This window comes from Rhinolophus sinicus, chromosome 2 (genome assembly GCF_057876585.1).
Source record: "Rhinolophus sinicus isolate RSI-liver-muscle chromosome 2, RSI-T2T, whole genome shotgun sequence".
Lineage (NCBI taxonomy): Eukaryota > Metazoa > Chordata > Mammalia > Chiroptera > Rhinolophidae > Rhinolophus > Rhinolophus sinicus.
The window spans coordinates 56,092,315-56,113,132 of NC_142502.1; the positions used below are offsets into that span (position 1 = coordinate 56,092,315).

General features: G+C 38.7%; 1 protein-coding gene across 4 annotated transcripts in view; it reads left to right on the forward strand.

Annotated features, from left to right (window-relative positions):
* GPR63 (G protein-coupled receptor 63) overlaps positions 1-20,117 on the forward strand; it is a 58,072-nt gene extending 37,955 nt beyond the window's left edge. The window contains exons 2-5 of one of the 4 annotated variants that reach the window (XR_016020220.1): positions 3,027-3,593; positions 9,402-9,475; positions 11,984-12,142; positions 17,257-20,117. Coding sequence is in view for 1 of the 4 variants with exons in the window: in XM_019743425.3 (XP_019598984.1) it covers positions 3,177-4,436 (1,260 nt within the window). In the remaining 3 variants the exon portion in view is untranslated. Of the gene's footprint in view, positions 1-3,026; positions 5,624-9,401; positions 9,476-11,983; positions 12,143-17,256 lie in introns of those variants that run through there. The other 3 variants (XR_012496687.2, XR_016020219.1, XM_019743425.3) reach the window with 3 other exon arrangements.
* Positions 20,118-20,818: the final 701 nt, after the last annotated feature.

Consider the following 20,818-nt stretch of genomic DNA (forward strand, 5'->3'; position numbering starts at 1 on the left):
ACTGAGCAATAAGTAGTGACTACCTTACACACCTTGGTAAGACACATGTATGACAGAGGGTGGGGAAGAATTCCTACAAAAATTCAAAGGCCTGCCTGCCATCTCTAAATTTTCTAGGGGTCTTGTAGTGTGTCAAGGTACTTCTTCCAATAGCTGGCTCTTTCTACCATTAAAAAATAGGCACAGCATTTAGTAGACTTTTTTAGATTTTGAAGGCATCATGTACCTTATGTGGGTATGTTATTCTGACCCATTTATCAAGTAGCTTGACAAGTTGCCAGGTTTGCATAGGACATTTACTGAGAGAAGGCCCAGCAACAGGTCCATACTGCCATAGCAGCTGCTCTGCCTCGGGCTATATCACACAACAAGTTCACTGGTGTTTTAAGTCCCTGTGGAAGACAGGAATTTTGTATGGCATTTTGCAAGCCCACTAGAAGTGAATCACAACACAGACCTTTAGGATTATTGAACAAAGCTCTGCAACAGGAGCAGTCCACATGAGCTTAGTGCTATGGAACCTTCCAGCGTAAGTTGTATGTGTACAGAGCACATCAACCTTAAGTAGAAGTATATGTATGAAATCAGGCCTGGTGGGTCCTAAGGGCCTGGTTAGGTAACATGAGCAAGTGGCTCAGATTCCCATAGCTCCTATTCTTGCTACACTGATCCTCTCTTCAAACTTCACCTGTGATCTCCTTATGACCAGTTAACTAAAGTAGAGAAATTCAGGCCTAATGTAGAGATGGCTCTATATGACATGTTGGTGCCCCCATAAGAGCAAGAAGTTGTAATATGACAGCCTCACTCAGGAGCCCTGAAAGACATAGCAAACGGAAGCCCTCCTGGTAGTGAAAACTTTGAACAGTACCTCGTGGTTCATTTTAAAGGAGACATGCCAGAGGTACAGATCTACACACATTCATGGACAGTAGCTAATGGTTTGGCTGGCTGGTCATGTAAATACTCACTAAACAGCAACCTCAAAGAGAAGGAGCTAAATAATCAGGTAGACAAGATGATCCATTCTGCAGAGGTCAATCAACATTTTCCCTCATTCTTGTTCTTTCTCAAAGGGTTCACGAACAAAGTGGCCACTGCAGCAGGAACTAAGATTGTACATGGGCTCAGCAATATGGATTTCCACTCACCACAACCAATGTGACCACAGCCACTGAATAATCAACCTGACAACATAGGGCACAAAACTCGCCTTAAAACATTTAGAAATTTGTTTTTAAGTACTCAGAAGCATAAAGGAATAAACATAGCAAGATAACTAGTCCGTACTCAAAGAGAACATCTGTGTAACTTCAGAGTGGATATGTGTTTGTTTACTTGGTCAAGCACAATTATGCTGTTATATTAGGCTTAGGATATACATTTGCCTACTTACAATTTTTCTATAGAGATAGACTTGTATTGAGGCTGATTTATGTAGCAAGCACAGTCTTTTTCTTCTTTGTATGTATATTTAGGTAGTTCTAAAGAGACTTATGGTGATTATGGTATACAGGTTTCCAACTACCACTGCCCCCTAACCATTGGCCCATTGTGCTAAATAAAGTTTGAGAGAGTGGCATCTTATCCAGATATGTTTTGCATTTCTAAGTGAATATGTGAAGATGGATAAAGTCTAGTAGGGAAAAAGAAATTAAACTATAAACGTGAGAGTAAATAGTAAAATTAGTGTTAGTATTCTTATTCATAAAGGTAGCTCTGACAACAAAGGGTATTGGAGAGAGACAAGTATGGTTGAGAGCCCATGATTTGGATACAGTGCTGGATCTTGGGTCTCTCAAATTTGGTGCCTCCAACCTACACATCCCAAGAAATTAGTAAATCAATGACTAATTCTCAGTCCAAATAAAGAGCAAATTACAGTGTTGTTTTAAACTTACTGTGCATTTATGTTTTCCTGATCTTTTGGGATTTATTAAAGGAATCTACCCAGAAATCCAGAGAATTCTAATTAATGGAGGTTACCTCTGCAGTAAGGAAGGAGGACCCAACACCACAAAAATGCATTAGTAAGATAGTAGTTTAATAAAGTCCCTTACAGAAAACTCTAGTGTTACAGAAGTTGGGCTAAGGATAAGAGAAAGGCGATAAGAAACTTTTTGGAGTAAGATAACCAAATATCTGTAAGTTTTCTGGAATAGATTCTCCTGAATATTTTTCTGGTTACTTCCTTTAGAATTCCTTATTATTTGGTTGACATCTCTATCAAGTTTCCAACAGACAATGAAGTTGGTTTTAGGGAGAAGAAATTGAGAAAATAGAAGTAACTATCAGAAAATAAAAAATGGAAATGGGAGGGCATGGGCAGAAAGAGTATATGAGAAGCAAAGAGAGTTTTTGAGAAAGAAAAGAAGTCTTGAAAATATGACCAAGACTTTTTATGTATAATTTTTCTTCTCCTCTTGAATAACTTTTCTAGTATGGTGATGGTGGGATTTCTGGGAAGAAACACAAAGAAATAGAAAGCCAGGAAACTCTTTTGGGCCTCCATAGAAAATAACCTATGTACGTAGTACCTACTTATCAGGTTGTTATAACAAAAGTATTAAATAGGAAACTGAGTTCAGGGATTTTTGTCAATTAGTTTTGTGCTAATGTAGAAATGCAATTTGAACTGGTACCAAAGAGCTATTAAGAAAAATATTAGTACTCTCAGGAGAACCAGATAATAAAATGTGTATTAATAATTACTGTGGAAAAGCCATCCTGCTACTGGAAATTAAAAATAATAATAATAATAATAACAATAAAATTAGAACTTTTGACTTTTAATACATTTTTTCACTTTCACTTCATATATGAATGTCATGAAATTTCTGTTATGGTTGACTAAAAATAAAACAACAGAACACAATATTTTAATGCTGACTAGGCTAGAGTCTTAAATGTTTTTAAAGGGTTAAAGAAAACCCAAACTGATCCTTCATGATGAAAGGTAAAAAGTCAAATGTTGTTTACAAAGCTCATTTCTCATTTACTTTTTCATGTTTTGGGCTTGTTTTCAGGCAAAAGGACTCCTGTGGAAGATGGAACTCTATGTGTGTTTTCCAGAACGTGTTTCCAAGCCCATCAATGAAACATGATACTGCTGCTCTGTGTTGAAATGCTTGAAGAACATCCTGTTATCTGCTGGCCACTTCCATCCTACTGAAACCATGGTCTTCTCCGCGGTGTTGACTGCGTCCCAAACTGGGGCCACCAACACAACGTTCGTGGTCTATGAAAACACGTACATGAATATTACGGTCCCTCCACCATTCCAGCAAGCTGGCATCGGTCCACTGCTTAGATACAGTTTTGAAACCCTGGCTCCCACTGGGATGAGTTCCTTGACAGCGAATAGCACAGCTGTACCCCCAGCACCAGCAGTTTTTAAGAGCCTAAACTTGCCTCTCCAGATCATCCTTTCTGCTATAATGATATTTATTCTGTTCGTGTCTTTTCTTGGGAACTTGGTGGTTTGCCTCATGGTTTACCAAAAGGCTGCCATGCGATCTGCCATTAACATCCTCCTGGCCAGCCTGGCATTTGCTGACATGTCACTAGCAGTGTTGAACATGCCCTTTGCCTTGGTAACTATTCTTACTACCAGGTGGATTTTTGGGAAATTCTTCTGTAGGGTATCTGCTATGTTTTTCTGGTTGTTTGTGATAGAGGGAGTGACCATCCTGCTCATCATTAGCATTGATAGGTTCCTTATTATAGTCCAGAGGCAGGATAAGCTCAATCCATATAGGGCTAAGGTTCTGATTGCAGTTTCTTGGGCGACGTCCTTTTGTGTAGCTTTTCCTTTGGCTGTAGGAAACCCAGACCTACAGATACCTTCCCGAGCCCCCCAGTGTGTGTTTGGATACACAACTAATCCGGGTTACCAGGCTTACGTGGTGCTGATTTCTCTCATGTCTTTCTTTATACCCTTCCTGGTGATACTGTATTCATTTATGGGCATACTCAACACCCTTCGGCACAACGCCTTGAGGATCCATAGCTACCCTGAGGGTATATGCCTCCGCCAGGCCAGCAAACTGGGTCTCATGAGTCTCCAGAGACCCTTCCAGATGAGCATCGACATGGGCTTTAAAACGCGTGCCTTTACTACCATTCTGATTCTCTTCGTGGTCTTCATTGTGTGCTGGGCCCCGTTCACCACTTACAGCCTTGTGGCGACGTTCAGTAAGCACTTTTACTATCAGCACAACTTTTTTGAGATCAGCACCTGGTTACTTTGGCTCTGCTACCTCAAGTCTGCATTGAACCCACTGATTTACTACTGGAGGATTAAGAAATTCCATGACGCCTGCCTGGACATGATGCCTAAGTCCTTCAAATTTCTACCGCGGCTCCCTGGTCACACAAGGCGCCGGATACGCCCCAGTGCTGTGTACGTGTGTGGGGAACATCGGACGGTGGTGTGAATATTGGAACTGACTGACATTTTGGGTGATGGTTGTTCTTTATCTGACTTTGAATTTTCTTTTACATGGCTTCTCCACTTACACTTTATTGTATTTTTAATAGGTTTGTGTGTGTGTGTGTGTGTGTGTGTGTGTGCAGTGTAAAGAAAGAATTGTGACTAGTTATAATTTCGTTTCCCAGGATACACAATATGGAAAGAATCACAAATGTTACCTCCTGGGTTCAAGAGAAAGTCTAGATTTAGGGTGGGGAGATGGTTTTTTGTTGTTGTTGTTCTTTGATTGACTTTGTTTTTGAACTAGGAATCAGGATTGGGCTTTATTGAGCCTGCAGTTACACTGAATTGTAGGTGTTTTGTATGCTGCTAAGGTATGCTTAATTGACTTTATTAATTCTTTTTTTTTGTTTGTTTTTCTGAAAGACACTGCTGCTTTTTGCCATCACATTGGAGCCGAAAACCACATACATTTCAGTAAATAAATATTTACTTTTATTAAAAACAAACAAACAAACCCAAGGGGGTTAGTGACATTTTAAAAGTCATTAATATTTTCTTTGGTGCACTTTAAGAAACAACGTACCAACTAATTCAGTCATGTTTTTCAGAATTGATTTTATAGGCGACATGTTATGCTTTAGGAATATTTATGCTTTAGGAATATTGCATTATCATTTGTAGGAAGATAGTTTTTTAAATGTTTTATCTGCATGTACAGTTTTAAAGGAGAGAACATAAACATGTAGAAAATTTTCGAAGCACAAAGCGATTCTTTAGAGCAATAGGGCGAAGTTGCAGAGACAGAGCACCCTTGCAAATTTAAATGGGATGCAGTGAGGGGGTGGCAAGTAGTGCAGCCTGTGGTGATTCCTTTTACTCAAGGATTCTCACTGAGTCCAGCGGGGAGAAGGGCCTACCATTTATTGGACACCAACCACGTGCCAGGCACTGTGTATCATTTTTTCCTCACAGCATCCTGTGAGGCAGGTATTATTTCTTCCTTTTTACAGATAAAGCAAGCAAGTCTCAGAGAGACTAAAACCCTGCCCAGGGTTAATGGTGGAGCTGGGAATCTGTCGGAGTCCTGAGACGGCTACTTCACTGGGACACACTGACATATCTGGCAGGTTTAGATATTTGTAGTTGAGAGGGAACTTTGTATGTCTTTTCATTTCGTGTTTTTTTTTAGACTAAAACCTTTTAAAAAGTTGCTTCATTTTTAATTAGCGAAAGAAATGTGAGACCATTACAGAAAGTCTGGAAAATATAAAAATGAAATCGTTTACAACCACACTTTTACACTGGAACTTTAAAATCTTAGGTAAATAAAGCTATAAGGAAAGGTGATTTTTTGGTTTGTTTGTTTTGTTTTTTGTTTTGTTTTTGTTTAAAAAACAAGTGACTGATGATTATGGAGAAGTTACATGCAGCTGCATGTAGGTTTGGCCTTGCAGGTTCGGAGGTTTCCAGTTTCCAGCTGTTTCTAAATGTTCTAAGGCAGAACAGCATTGTGGCCCAGTGCTCGCCCATAGCAGAGCTGGAGTTTGTGAATGTGCTCAGTTGGTGAGTGTCCTACAGAGAAGCAAAAATCAGCCCTGTTCCAAACATAGAGCAAGTTGTACTAGGGCAGGTCTGGGGTTTCAAATTATTTTTCTCTTGCTGATGATGTGTACTGCTCGGTGCATCCAGACCCTTTGGTTCCCTTCTCTCTGTAACCACTGATCCACTTTATAGAACGGCCGACAGGGATGGGGCTGCAGCCTAAGGCCATAGGGCTGAAAGTGTCGCCTCTTGGCTACATCATGGGCCTTATAAATAGGTATGTTAACCGTGAACACTTTCTGGATTTATAGCATCTTTTCAGAACTTTAGTGCTTTGTGAACCAGTGGGAAGAATGAGCCCCTGTTTCTTCAGTTGTCCTACTAGAGTTGGATTAGGTGAATCTGAGGTCTGTCCCAACTCTAATGGGCATTCCTCCACGTGAGAGTGGAGATTTTTGAAGAGCCCAGCTGACAGCAGCCTTACTCTGGTCTCCAGTATTAATTCTTTACGTTTTATTTCATTAGTGATTTCTTAACATTGAACATCTGAAAAGCATGTGGTACAGTGTCAGGAGTTAGGACTTCAGAAGATAGAGGACACCACAAAAGACCTGGGAAATGCTGCTCTTGAGGCAATTGCAATGGTGTTGGAACTCATTTTCCAGTTAAAGAAATCTTTGGGGACTCAAGCGTATCATTTAACATGTTGTTTTGGGATCATCTTCTGATGATAGTCACCTACCTCTTTGGTTTCTAGATTATATTATTCGCAGGTAAAATTACTGTGTACCTATGGATCTTATAGAACATAAATACTCTAGTAACACACTGAAGTGTATCATGCTTTCCATTTTCAATGTAAACTGGATTTCAGCAGATATTAATAAGTATACTGAAATTAGACTTTCTCTAAGCAAAGACAGCATGCTCTGTATTCATCTTACATATTGGCAGTGGGTCTTGAGACTCTTGATTGGAGTTGAAACTGAGCTTTATTTTCTTTGTCCTTTTTTTATGAGCAATCCTTCGGTACTTTTGTGCTGCTTGGTAGGCAGTGCCTCATTTAGTGAGAGCTGTGGAGTGCCTGCTGAGATGCTCCGTGTTTGTGAAAGAAAAAAGAAAGGGGCCTTTGTGAGAATTCAGCAACGCTGAACAGCAGTTCCCTTTACCCTGGATAATCTTTTTTTTTTTTTTTTTCAATCTAAGCCACACCTGTTTTTTTTTTTTTTTTTTCCATTTATTTATTTTATTTTACTTTATTATTTTATTTTATATTTTATTTTCTTTTCTTTGGGAGCAGTGTGTTTCTCCAGGGCCCATCAGCTCCAAGTTGTTGTGGAGGGTGCAGCTCAGCTCCAAGTCCAGTCGTCGTTTTCAATCTTAGTTGCAGGGGGCGCAGCCCACCATCCCATGTGGGAATTGAACTGGCAACCTTGTTGTACACAGCTCGCGCTCTAACCAACTGAGCCATCCGGCCGCCCTTACCCTGGATAATCTTGATCAGATGATAGTTTACAAATCATTTTGAACATTTCTATTATGTATATAATGTGAAAGCTTTAAAAAAAAGAAGTACTATGGGGTACCTTTGAAAAATTTAGGTGCAGACTCGTTTGTTGCCTATTCCCCTATATTTTCTTGAGGGGGAAAAAAATACCACTACTAATTATCACTGCTGACTGACATAATCAGAAAAGTTTTTATTTTCCTTCTGGCTAATAAGTAAGAAGCATGAAAGGGATAGTGAAATATTTGTAGTCAAAGAGTCAAAAGAAATCCCCAATGGTCTGGAGTAGTGATGTTCAAACTTTAATATGAATATGTGTCTAAGTATCCCCAGGGGGCTTGTTAACTATGCAGATGCTCCCAGAGGCTCCCAGGGCTCCCAGAGGGGCTGGGTTGGGCCCAGGAACGCGCACTTTTATTTTGTTGAGCGCTCTGTAGGTTTCTGCTGCAGGTGGTCTTGGGGACACACTTCAAGAAACACTCCAGTCAAAAAATATACCCATTTCAATATTGTCTGTTTTATACAAAGATGTTGGTTTTGTGTTGGAAGCCATTATCTCCTAGTGCATGGATAATCCACATCCAGAAGAAAAAATGTATGTATCATTGTGCCTAATTTGCTGCCATGTGTGTTAGTGCTGGATCTCGCCAGTGTTAGCTTTACCTTCTTTCAACTGGCCAAACTCAGATAAACCATCTCACTTAACAGTAGAGCAAAAAGACTGACTTACTATTTGAAAGTCATGGCTTCTGGATTCTTATTCCGCTAATACCTTCTTTTCTCTTAGGGAGATGTCTTTATCGTATGTAACCTTCTGAAGAGTATAAGGGGAATGTAAAGATTCGTTTAATTCCTATTGCTCTGCTTATGCCAGTCGTATTCAATGGAAGCATGAAAAAAATAAAATAACCTTTTTAATCTATGTATTTTGGTTACTAACAAAGACACTTAATTTTTTTCTTGATCTTTGCTTTTGTTTACATAAAATATTTATGCATATATCACAGAAAGTTTTTCATTCGCTTGACATTTTATTCTGCCATGGTTTTTAGTTTAAGTTTAAAGAACTGCTTATTTCAAATTTATTTTGTCAACCATAGTCCTGTTAAATTGCCTTCATTGAAAACTCAATTTTTATAATAAAAGTATCAAAGCACATGTTTGTTATTGCAGGTAAATGGTAATACATTTCTTAGATATATATTGGTACTAGTACTTTGTAATTAAAATTAATTTATTTTAAAACAGTACTCGACCTGTATTGGGGGAAAAAAAGCCACTTTGAATTTTGGGTTGTTAACATTTAGAAATCGGAAAGTATGGTTATTTGTGCATATTCTTATTACAACCAGGAAAAGTGCTCCCAATAAGAAAAATAAATGTTTAATATTTCTAAAAGTGGAGTTTTTTTTTTTTTTTAAGGACTACTTCATCTTATCTTAGAGAAATTTGTCATGAATAATACTTTCTGTTAAATTAAAATCTGAGTTTAGTTTAATGTCCGGCTTCCTTTTGGGTTCTTATTTTCAAATTAGCTCTTAAAACCTGTGTGTGTAACTGTATTTTAGTTTTAGAAGTTCTCAGGGTAGTTAAGGATAAAATGAAACTTGGCACAAGATTGTTAGTATTAAGAAACAGTTTTAAGAAATTCTGTCTAGAAGAGTTATGAAAATTTTACTGTTGAATCATTTAAAATTACATTGTCACTTGGCAAAGCAATGGCAGTGCCTGTTCCTATTTTGACAAAGTGATTTCATACCCTGCTCCCATTTTTAAAGTCTAAGGCCTATCTAAAATCCACTTTTAAATCCATAGCAAATATTTATTTGTATATGAGTTTCAGTGTTTTGCCAATTAAACATAGGGTTTTATTTTCCACTCATATGAAATAGCTAAATATATTTCTTCTCTTTTAAGTTACAAAAGAAGGTTGATTTACAAAAGAAGGTTGTCATTGAATCTACATTGACAGTTCCTTCTGAAACGGAAAGGTAAGAAAGATATAGCCAAATTGAAGAACGTGTTAAACTAAAAGCATTTTCACAACTACCATGAAAATAACGAACCCTGCTCAATTCATTCACAACAAAGAGAATATTTAGGAGCAATTTCTACCTTAAATATCAAGGTGCAGTTAGATTTAATGCAAAAAGAAAACAGAAAAAATTCCTGGCTCTATCAGTCAGTGTTTAACCAGAGAAGAACTACTGTTTCCCTGAAAATAAGACCTAGCCAGACAATCAGCTCTAATGTGTCGTTTGGAGCAAAAATTAATATAAGACCTGATCTTATTTTACTATAAGACCAGGTATAATATAATATAACATAACATAACATAACATAATGTAATACCTGGTCTTATATTAATTTTTGCTCCAAAAGACACATTAGAGCTGATTGTCTGGCTAGGTCTTATTTTCAGGGAAACATGGTATAGGAGAGATTTATTAAGAGATTTATTACAAGAATTGGCTTACATGATTGTAGGGTTGGCTAGGCAAATCTGAGCTGCAAAGAGCAGGCCATCAGGTAAAGCAGGCTGGGAATCACAGGCACAACTGAAGCTGCTGCACAGGTGGAATTTCTTCCTCAAAGAAGCCTTAGTTCTGCTTTTAAGGCCTTTCAACTGATTGAATCAGGCCCACCCAGATTATCTAAAATAATCTCTGTTAATATGGACTGATTATGGACTTTAGTCACATCTGCAGATTACCTTCACATCAACACCTAGGTCAGTGTTTGATGGAGTAGCTGCGGACTGTAGCTTAGCCAAGCTGACACATCCAAAGATCATCGCAATGATCACCCACATTTAAAACGTAATAAAATTCTTTCATGACGCTGTAGTGGTAGTCCAGAAAGCTCAATCATACAAATCTCAGGTTGGGGTTAATAAAACGACCAAGGTAAGCTTGTGGCAGAGGATGGGATACACGTTCTGACCGCGTTCCATTCAGATTCATGTAATCACAAGGCACAATATTTATCCCTGGTTTTCACTGTATCTATTTTGAAAGTTCTCAAAAGGGAATAATAGTTGTTCAGATGATTATGTAGACCAACTTCCTTTCTATGTGAGCTTTCATTATTTGTGATACTTGTCAAGGATGATACCTTTTAAGGAATTTGAAAGCATTGATAGTTCTAACATTAACTCTCAGGATAAAAGTATGTAAATTGTAATAATGATGATGGGTGCCATTTTTTAGCCACTTATTGCAGTCAAAATACACTTAATCTCTTTTAATTCACAGTATTTTCTCCCGTTTCCAACTGAGGAAATTATGTTCCTAAGAGATTAAGTAACGTTTTGAGGCATAGCTTGCTTTCAAACCAATGCCTAATGTCATATTTTTCTAGGCCACCTTGATCCTATTATCCTCTGATAAGAGAACTGAGAGTCTAGTAAGAAGACCTTTCTAAGCATCATACTGAATGATTATACTCTCCATGCATTAAATAATAAATAATCATAGCAGCAAAACCTACACACAAAGTTGTAGATGTTAACACAAAGCCTAGGTTGGTTTGTTCTTGGTTTGAACTCATAGACGATACTTGGCTAAGTCAGGGAAGAGGCTGTCAGGCTGCGTGGGCCTCTGGGCACCATGGGCACACCGTCTCTAAAGTCACAGAACTTTCATGGAACTTGCTGACTATGGCTGAAATTTTAGGGACACTCTAACTCCCAGACACTTACCTTAAATTGCATAGATCCCAGAACTCCTTTTGGAAAAGCTGTCACCTGGTGCATAATTTGGGTTCAATTATATACTGATTTGTCTGAAGTACTGGGGTTTATTCTTGTAGCCAAGACTACTTGAGAGAGGAAGTGGTGGTGATAAAGTCAGAAGCCCCAGGTCCTTGTGCCAGCTTTGACACTCCTGCTGTGTCACCAGAACTCTTTTAGCCTGACATAAAATGGCAGTGTTTTAAGATACCCATTAACTTGTGATTGGTAAAGGACTCAGAACTGCTTAATCAATTGAATCATTTGCATCAAACAAGACAAAACAAAACTGTACCAGAGAACCGTTACTGTAGTTTATTATATATTTTTGAAAATGATGAAAAATATTTTTAATTGTGTGATTTTTCTTGCCATCTGTTCTATGACAGTTCCCCTATTAGAGGTTTTCAAATATATTATACCCTAATAAGCAGACGAAGAAACAGTTTTAGAGCAATTAAGTGACATGCCCAAATTCTCACAGCAATTAGGAGGTAGAGCTGGGATTCAAACACAGCTTGACAGCTCCCAACTTTAGATCTTTTCCCATTTCACTTCAAGTCAGTGAGGTTTTACTGTCAGAGAGAGAGAGAGGCTGGATAGTGAGGTTGCAAGGTTTGGAAAAACCATAATCAAGTAAACAGAGACCAGATAAATGATCCTGGAAAGTATTGTAATTTAATAGGTACATGTTTATTAGTAGAAAGAAGAATAATAGAATGTTTACATTTTTAAGAAAATATTTATTTTTATTATTGTTATTTTTTAGTTCATCACCCAGGCCCAACCACTAAAAACCAGCTGAGCTCACGGACAAAGGAATATGGCAGATCACTGTGACAAGGCCAGGAACTACTGCTTCCCAGTATGTGGCTCAGAATTTGTTCTCCTCAGTCTGGACTTAAACTTCTGAGGGGACCTAAGCGAGGTGAGTGTTGCTATCACTTTTGCCCCACCAGACTTACAATGGGAGAACTTTTCCTTTCTGGATTCTGGGGACTCCTCGGGAAACTGTCAGTAGCTGGGGCATTTCTTTCACCTCCTCGTCTAGGACTCACCTAATGAGCAAGGTAACTGCAAACGGCATAGGAGACACTTTTCTCCAACAGAAAGAAAGGTAGAGTTTTCTTGTCTGACTTCCCCAAAGGTATTTATAGTCTCTAAAGCTATGATTAGCTTAGATTGCAAGACATCACAATACCTTATGTTCATCCATGTGAGGGCTGCTATTACCAAGCAACAGGTCTATTTGATCTCTTTCAAGGGCAAAGGCTTCTTAGGAAAACAAATATAGAGTACAACAAGATGCACACTGAAGGGAAATACAGCAATGTAATCTGACAGAGATGTGAGATTACATCCCCAAAAACAATAACAACAACAACAACAACAACAAAACACCACATCAGCTAGGTCTTGATTTCTAGCCTCACCTTCCTCCCTTGAGTTCACATGTTTCTGTCTCACTAGAAACTACACTCCCTGATAGCAGGGACCTGTGCTTGTTTGTTTCCCCAGCACCTAGCATGATGGCTCACAGAGAGTAGTGATTTCCAAAAGTCTGGAAATGGACATTTTGATGATAGAATCTTGGTGGTAAAAATTATCACAGACTTATCCAAACCAAGTTTGTTCTAAGGGGCAAAATCTGAGACCAGCACGCAGGTCTTTAATCTCCAAGTGCAGTGACCTGCCTATTTGACTTAGTCAAATCAATCTGCTTCCTTGACTTAGGGGAGAAGGCAGTCTGGGGGTTCTCTGACACTGCATCTGCCAGTTTGGGGAATGAGTGGGTAGAGTAGCTAGGGCTGCTAAACTTTTCTTTGCTACACCTGGCAACCCTAAGAGGAGTGCACATATGTATATAATTTTTTGACTGTATGATGTGCAAATCACATCATGGAGGAAGTTCTTCTGTACGTCCTAATTGTAAGGCTGATATGTGACTACATTTTGTCTGTCTTGACTAAATGTTCAGGGGTTCAGGCTTCAAAGGGGAAAAGGAGGAGCTGACTCATTAGCTGAGGAACATAAATACAGATGGACTGATAACGGCAAATAAAAGGCATATTTCTATAACTGTTTTGTGTAACCTCAGTTTGTTGATAAATAAATGACAACGGTGATATGGTGAAAATGTAAATCTCCATCAAGGAGAGTTAGATGGGAAAAGTCTTCTATTGCTGGAATTAGACATCCATATGTTGAATGTCATTTGAACACTTGCAATAGAAATTCAGAGTTGAAATCACTTTCACCATACTTTTGGCAGCACTGGGAACACATTTTTTTTTCAGCTGTTCTTCCTGATGGGAGCTATAAATAGCTTTGGGGAAGTATATAATTATCTCAAAGTAGAAGCTAAAGATAAAAAGCTGTTTGAGATTTTAAAAGAACATTTAATAGTTATTATTATGTAACATTTATTAAGTATGCTCCCTGTGCTCATTGTCTTTGCCATGAAGAAACTTGAAATAAAGAGTCAATCCAGATGTCACATACATAATAGACCAAAAGGTATGTTAACATGGTGCCAGAATGAAGGGTTGATTCAATAAAAAAAGAAAATTTAGGAGAACAAAAGAGAAAATTTATGAGAACAAAAAAGAAAATTTAGGAGAACAACACTTACCTTGCTTCAGCCAAATCACTGTAGTATTGTGAGAACTTATATTTAGTAACAAATCTTTAAAATACTGGCTGTTTAAAATAAAGATGAATGGTCACATAAAAACAGGTATTAATAATATTATGGTGTATATATGGGGTGCTATGTTTTTTGGCAGCTAGCTCAGACTTTTTACAAATAAAAGTTTGCTTTGTTCAGTGAACAAATGCTAAGCTTTAAATACTAAATAAAGATTCATTGTTGGCTGAAGCAAGGTAAGTGTTGTCAATAATTATTTCAGTCATCAGCTCCTGGCTAAGACTGTTGGTGCTGTTTAAAGCCTATAGAACGGGTGTCCAAACTTTTTTCAACGTTTTTCACCAAGGGCCATATGCGGTAAAATACACAAACAGCCGGGCCACTCACTCGAGATGAAGTACATATTGCCTCATCTGGTTTATTTAAGTAAACTAAATATATTTTTAGAATTTGCTGTGGGCCAATAAAAAATGGATCACGGGCCTCAGTTGGCCCACGGGATGCAGTTTGGACACCCCTGCTATAGAACATTCACAACCAAATAATCATATTAATGGCCATCATTATGATTGCATCCCATCATTTATTTGATGCCTGCTAGATGACGCAAGTATACTATAGCTATGTAAATATATACTCTCTGACTCTTATAACTCTAGAAGGTGGATATTATTTTGCAAATCCTCCAGTGCTCCAAGTGGTGAATTGAATTTTAAGAGGCCATGGGATGCATGAAGTCAACACTTCATGATACAAGAATTTAGACCAACATCTGAGCGGACACTGGAACTCCAGCTTTTTTTCACATTGTAGTATCATCTTACCTGTGCTTTCTTGTTTCCTTCACCTTGTTTTTTCCTCCATTCATGAAGGATTTTCCTTTAGAATCTGATTGTCCCATTCAACCTAACTTGTACTTGGTAATTCACCCTGTTGCCTCTGGACCTGCATTTAGCTTGTCCTCAACTCTTGTATGGACTCCTGCCCTAAGCTTTGGTCATCTGTCTACATTGTTCATTACATCTTCATCTTGGTATACTAGGCTCAGCATTCCTAAACACTTCTCAGCACAGGTAATTTACATAGATGCTATTGCACAAGATAAAACATGAATATCCTCATTATGGCCTGAAGTCATGTGTTTCTCATTTGCAAGCAGGAAACACAGGAAATGCACCAAATATCCTTATTAAGTATTATTGGTCCTTGTATCCTCAGAGCACTTCTGAATATAGGGCAGAAATCCTGCAGTCCGGGAGGGTACACAGCTCCCAGAGGCCAGGGCCAATAAGAGACTTTTAAGATCTAAATAGTGCAAATGATGGTAGTTTCTTTGTGTTGAGATTCTTCCTAGAAAGATGTACAGACATGATGACCACTAGAAAGACAGGCAAGATTTTGGTAGTGGAAAGAGACTCGGATTGGTGAAGTTTCCATTCAGACTTCTAACCAAAAGACGGATACCTCCTTCCTCAGGAATGTTAGCTTAGATTATGGAATGTTTAGAGGCTGTGGCTCTTCTTACAAAGTCCTCAAGTCTCAGAACCAGGGACTCCTGGGAATTTGCCCCCTTCTGCAGCCTGGGTGCTCACCTGGGTGCTTTAAATTTAATCCCCGCAGGGGCTGGTAAATAGTGGTATTGTGGAGTTTGACGGTTAGGAATAAGCTTAGAGCAAAAAATGGCAGTTCCTTTCTCTTCTGGAAAGGAGCCGTTTACCCACAGTAACATAACACAGCAATCACCAGCTTATGAGAAAAGTTCAAATCTAGGCTTGGATATGGCCAGGCATGGAAGGAGAGCATGAAAACCCTGTCTGACAGGTTCAGTCCAAGGTTAAATAAAAGAAAGTGGGAAATGAACAAACCCTGAGGAATGAGATTTGCAGGAATGAGGCCAGTGGGTAAAGGCTTCTGGAAGCTAATGAAGATGCAGAGCTGGCTATTAAAGACGGGGGCTGATGCTTTCTGGATTTGCACGGTTCCTTAACATGTTTAGGCCCCTCTATCTTGGCACTGGAAGAAAATGGACCTTTGCTACATCATGTGCTGTGATTGTCTTCATGCTCTGCCATCCAACTTGCTCACTGGCCTTCTGGCTCTATTCTCATTACTTTCTTCAGAATGGCTTTCTCCATTCATCCTGACTTTTGGGATGCTTTTCTAGCAATTAGTTTTGCTTTCTTCTTACACTACAATTGAAATTCTCTAGCCATGCTTCCTCAGGTGACCTTGGGTGATTATCTCCTCTGGTCCAACAAATGTGACATGAACATCAATCTGTGTTTATTAAAGTAGCGCTAACTTTTGTGACAACATTCCCTCAAATGAGTGGCTTAACACAAGAATCATTCGTTTCTTTTTCATATAACAACCCTGTTCAGATAGATGTTCCCAGTTGGCTCCCAAGTAATCATTCAGGAATCCAGGATGATGGAAATTCTATCTTCAGCATGTGGGTTCTAGGATGCCAATATTCAGCCAGTCGACTGGATGCCTAGACACCTAGGAGATTTTTATGGTCCAAGCCTGGAGATGGATAGAATACATATTTCATTGGATAGAATCCAGCCACATGGATATACTTTCTTGCAATGGAGACTGAAAACTGGTCCATTTTTTGTCTCAGATGAAGAAGAAATGAGTTTGGTGAAAACATAGTGCTTTCTGCTACAGTAGGGCCAGCAGTGACCCCTTTGTTTCTGACCAGAGTGTCCCAAAGAAAGGAATCCACCTGAGATGGTGGGCTCCCCTTCCTGATAGTGGTCCAGGAGAATTACCCCATGTGCAGACCCGGCTTGGCTTTGAAAGACTTCCCCTGACACAGTCTAGTGCCTCAATTTTCTTATGTGACTGATGAGCTCTCCACCCTGAGCTGTAAATTTATGGGGAGGCAGAATGAGTGACGATCTTGATATCTTGGCAGAGAAGGGAGACAGATAAACGACCAATCACACACTCATTACCAGCCAGACTCCTCCTGGAGCACCATGCAAGATTTCTGGAAGTGACTCAGGTCATGCCAGGTCATCTAGCCTGGCAGCAACTACCTTCACCACCATCTGCCACCTCTACTGGGCAGATGTGTTCTTGTGTCTTGGCTTTCTGGTGGCTGGCACAGGTTTTATTTAGAAACAATGAGAACCTGAATGTCTGATACCTGGAAAGCTTTCTGGAAACTTACATAATTTATTAGTCTAGACCACAAAATCAGTTGTCTGCACATAGAAGTTCAGCTGGCAAGACAACTATGTTGTTCCATTGGCTGAGGACTAGATAAGCTCTGTGAGTAAAGGGTGCAAACACTGCCATACGAAAGTGCAGTCAGTTAGCACATTTATAGTTGTATCCCAGGGAAACCAGCTACTTTTCTAATTACTCCCCTCCGTCTATTCAAGGTCCCCTTCATCCAGTGGTGGGAAATGCGCGGCCTGGTCTAGTAAGTACAACTGCTGGATTTTTTCTTCTCTCTTCCTCTGGTTCTTTCTTCTCTTCTCTTCACTCTTGTATTTATTTCAGTAAGCCAGTGGACTCTAGACTGAGATGGGACTGAGATGGCGGGGCACAAACCTATAGGATAGTAGTTGTAGAAAATCCTGTTCTCTGGATTCTGGTGCATAGGCCCATCCGCTGAGCTGCCTCAAATGTGTTCAAATCTAAGTAATTACCAATGATTACCACTGATGGATGGACCCTGTGGGGAGGCTCATGACCTATGAACATCTGGTTGGAAGACATGGAATGACTGGTGCTGAAGGTCAACCAAGAGACACATAGGCATTCCATATAAAAGTGTATCTTAAACACTTTCATGTGGCTCATGGCCTTAGCATGTGTGATGACTCACTAATGAGACTCTCCTGCCTTCTGACCTCATTTCTTAATTCTTTCATTTATGAATTCACTTTTCTCCCAGGATCTGATGCCTAGCTGTACATTTCTATTGTATGTCCTTGATCATGATTCAAATTATGCCTCCTGAAATTGTGGCTGCAGACTTTCTTGGGAAAATATTTCACTTGGTCCAAGATTTCCCTGTTTCCTGTAGTTCACCTAGGCCTTAATGTGCAGTTCTCCTGGGGTTCTTGGGCCTCAGGAACCAGAGTTGGTCAGAAGAGACCATTTGAACAGATGGGACAAACCAGAAATGAAGGTCAATGTCTGAAGTTACCTGTGGATCAGATGATTTTATCCCTAAAATACTATATTCTGTGTGTGTGCCTGTGTGTGTAATAAGAATATTTGGTTTGTTAAAAGTATAGAGCCCCAACCAAAATCTACCAAATCAGAATGTTTAATAAACAGTTTGATCCGTATTCTGCTTTCTAGGAGTTTCTTTTTCTTTTTTTCTTTTTCTTTCTTTCTTTCATTCTTTTTTTTTTTTTAAACAGGTAATAACAGACAACTTTTTTTAATTACCAAAAAGGTTTTTGCACATTGTTGTGGCATAAGAAGTTCTTTCCTGTTCATTGCTTTTCATGGCTATAACTCAGATGTGTATCGGGGAGAATATATACTTGTATTATCTTGGAGCAGTAAAATTTCAGGGTCCTAAAAGTTGATTTAGAGCTCAAACAAATCAACTTCCTTAACAGCTTAGGAGGCTTTCCACCGCCCCATCTCCCATTTTCATTCCCTGGATTCCATGGGCTAGTAACCCAAATCTGATATCCTTTCAAGAACAGTTTTTGAATTCTGAAACTAGGCGTGGCAATTTCAATCTCTTGGTTGATAGCCTCGCCTTAGTCTCACACATCAGCTCACATACTTGGCTCTAAACTGAATGACTTCCATTTTGGTCTCTGCCTAGAGATAAAATTAAACAGTAAGTGTGGTAGGAGTCACCAGGAATTCACCACTTGCTCCTAGGCTCTGTCACAGCTTCTTTGTAAGCAAGTTAGTTGTTCCCCTGAGTGCATAACAGTAGATAGTTAAGTTGAAAAATATTCCAATTTTGTCTCCTGCAATGGTTCCTCCCTGCCTTTCCTGGCATCAACCTTAACTAACAGCAAAACATTCCATTTTCCAACACCTGTTTTCATTTCATTGTGTTTTTAGCCATTTCAGATTGCAGGCCACAGGCAGAAATGGTCTCCACTAGAAAATTCATAATTTTCATCCCTTTCTGCTTTCAGATGGGACAATTTCAATCTAAGGTGATCTTTTCTTTGTAAGACCTTATAGAAAGCCACAATAAATAATATTCTCTGAACTCCTAACTCTTTTCCTCTCAAGTCGTTTAGTGGGGAAGCTGCAGGATGCATATGGTCTTGGTCCCAAGATATAAGTAGATTAAATATTTCACTACTCCTTATCAGGGATGGCCAATTTCCCTGCCCAGGTTGGAAAGCCCTTGTTACTTTCTACCCTACTTTTTGCCTATTGAATCTTTTTTATCCATTACTTATTCTATCCCACTTCCAGTTTCGTCTTTTTTTTTTTTTTTTTTTTTCATTCAGTTAGATCTGTTTCCATAGTAAGTGACAGAAAACAACCAATCTAGTTTGGGCCAAAGGAACATGCTCCACCTTGGAGCCCAGAAGTATGTGGGCTAAAAGTGAGAGGAGTAGTGCATGGTTCTCTAGAGAGACGTTGGGATACAATGACTAAAATGATGGTCTGTGAATATTGGGTGGTCAAAAACCAACAAATTTCTATTGCATTTGGTTTCTTAACTGAGCCGCTGAATGCTGCTAGAGACTATTACACAAACATAAATATTGGTGACATTTCATGCTCATGTTCTCTAACTTTATTTTGACCTCATCATTCTCTTGGAAACCAGTACAACAGAAGTTCTCGTCCTGTTAGAAACATATTCAATAATGCAATAAAAATTTAGCTTACATGTATGTGGCTTTTGGGGTAGAAATAATGTGAAGTTGGATTTATCAGAATTCTGTGTTCGCAAGGTAGAAACCTTTAGCAGTATTACAAATGACAGGTGTCTATGTGGAAGCCTCATGTTTTATACATTCTGACCATTAATATTAAAAAATAAATTCTGCTTCGATAGATGAATGGATAAAGAAGTTGTGGTATATATACACAATGGAATACTATTCGGCAGTAAGAAAAGATGATATAGGAACATTTGTGACAACATGGATGGATCTTGAGAGAGTAATGCTGAGCGAAACAAGTCAGACAGAAAAAGAAGAGAACCATGTGATTTCACTGATATGTGGTATATAAACCAAAAACAACAAAAGAACAAGACAAACAAATGAGAAACAGAAACTCATAGACACAGACAATAGTTTAGTGGTTGCCAGAGGGTAAGGGGGGCGGGGGGTGGGGGGTGGGAGATGAGGGTAAGGGGGATCGAATACATGGTGATGGAAGGAGAACTGACTCTGGGTGATGAACACACAATGGGATTTATAGATGATGTAATACAGAATTGTACACCTGAAATCTATGTAATTTTACTAACAATTGTCACCCCAATAAATTTAATTAAAATAAATAAATAAATAAATAAATTCTGAGCAATCACTGTGAAATAATGACTGAATTATCTTCTTATCATCTCTGTAGGAAATTATACAATATAATTTTTGTCATACAAAGAGATAATCAAAGAGTATACATCCAAAACATGTAGAAAAAAAGTATTATGGAGCTGTATCAGGTATAAATTAATAGACACATTTTTCTGGATTTTATGATGGTATTTACCAGATTTGAAAATGGATAATTTGTTGTAGTCTCTTTTCTCTTGATAAATACTCATTTTGTATCTTATTTTGAATTTTAATGTTATATAATTTTTTTTAAAGGCTCCTCTCCCTCCCACTTATACAAACTTCAGGTCTCCATAAAACCTGATTCTTGGCTTCCCACAATGTATACATATATGCGTGTGTGTGTGTGTGTGTTTGATCTGTAATGATTATTCTTCCCCCTTCCCATCACAGACAAGTTTCTGGACAGACTAATTTAAACTTTTCATACATA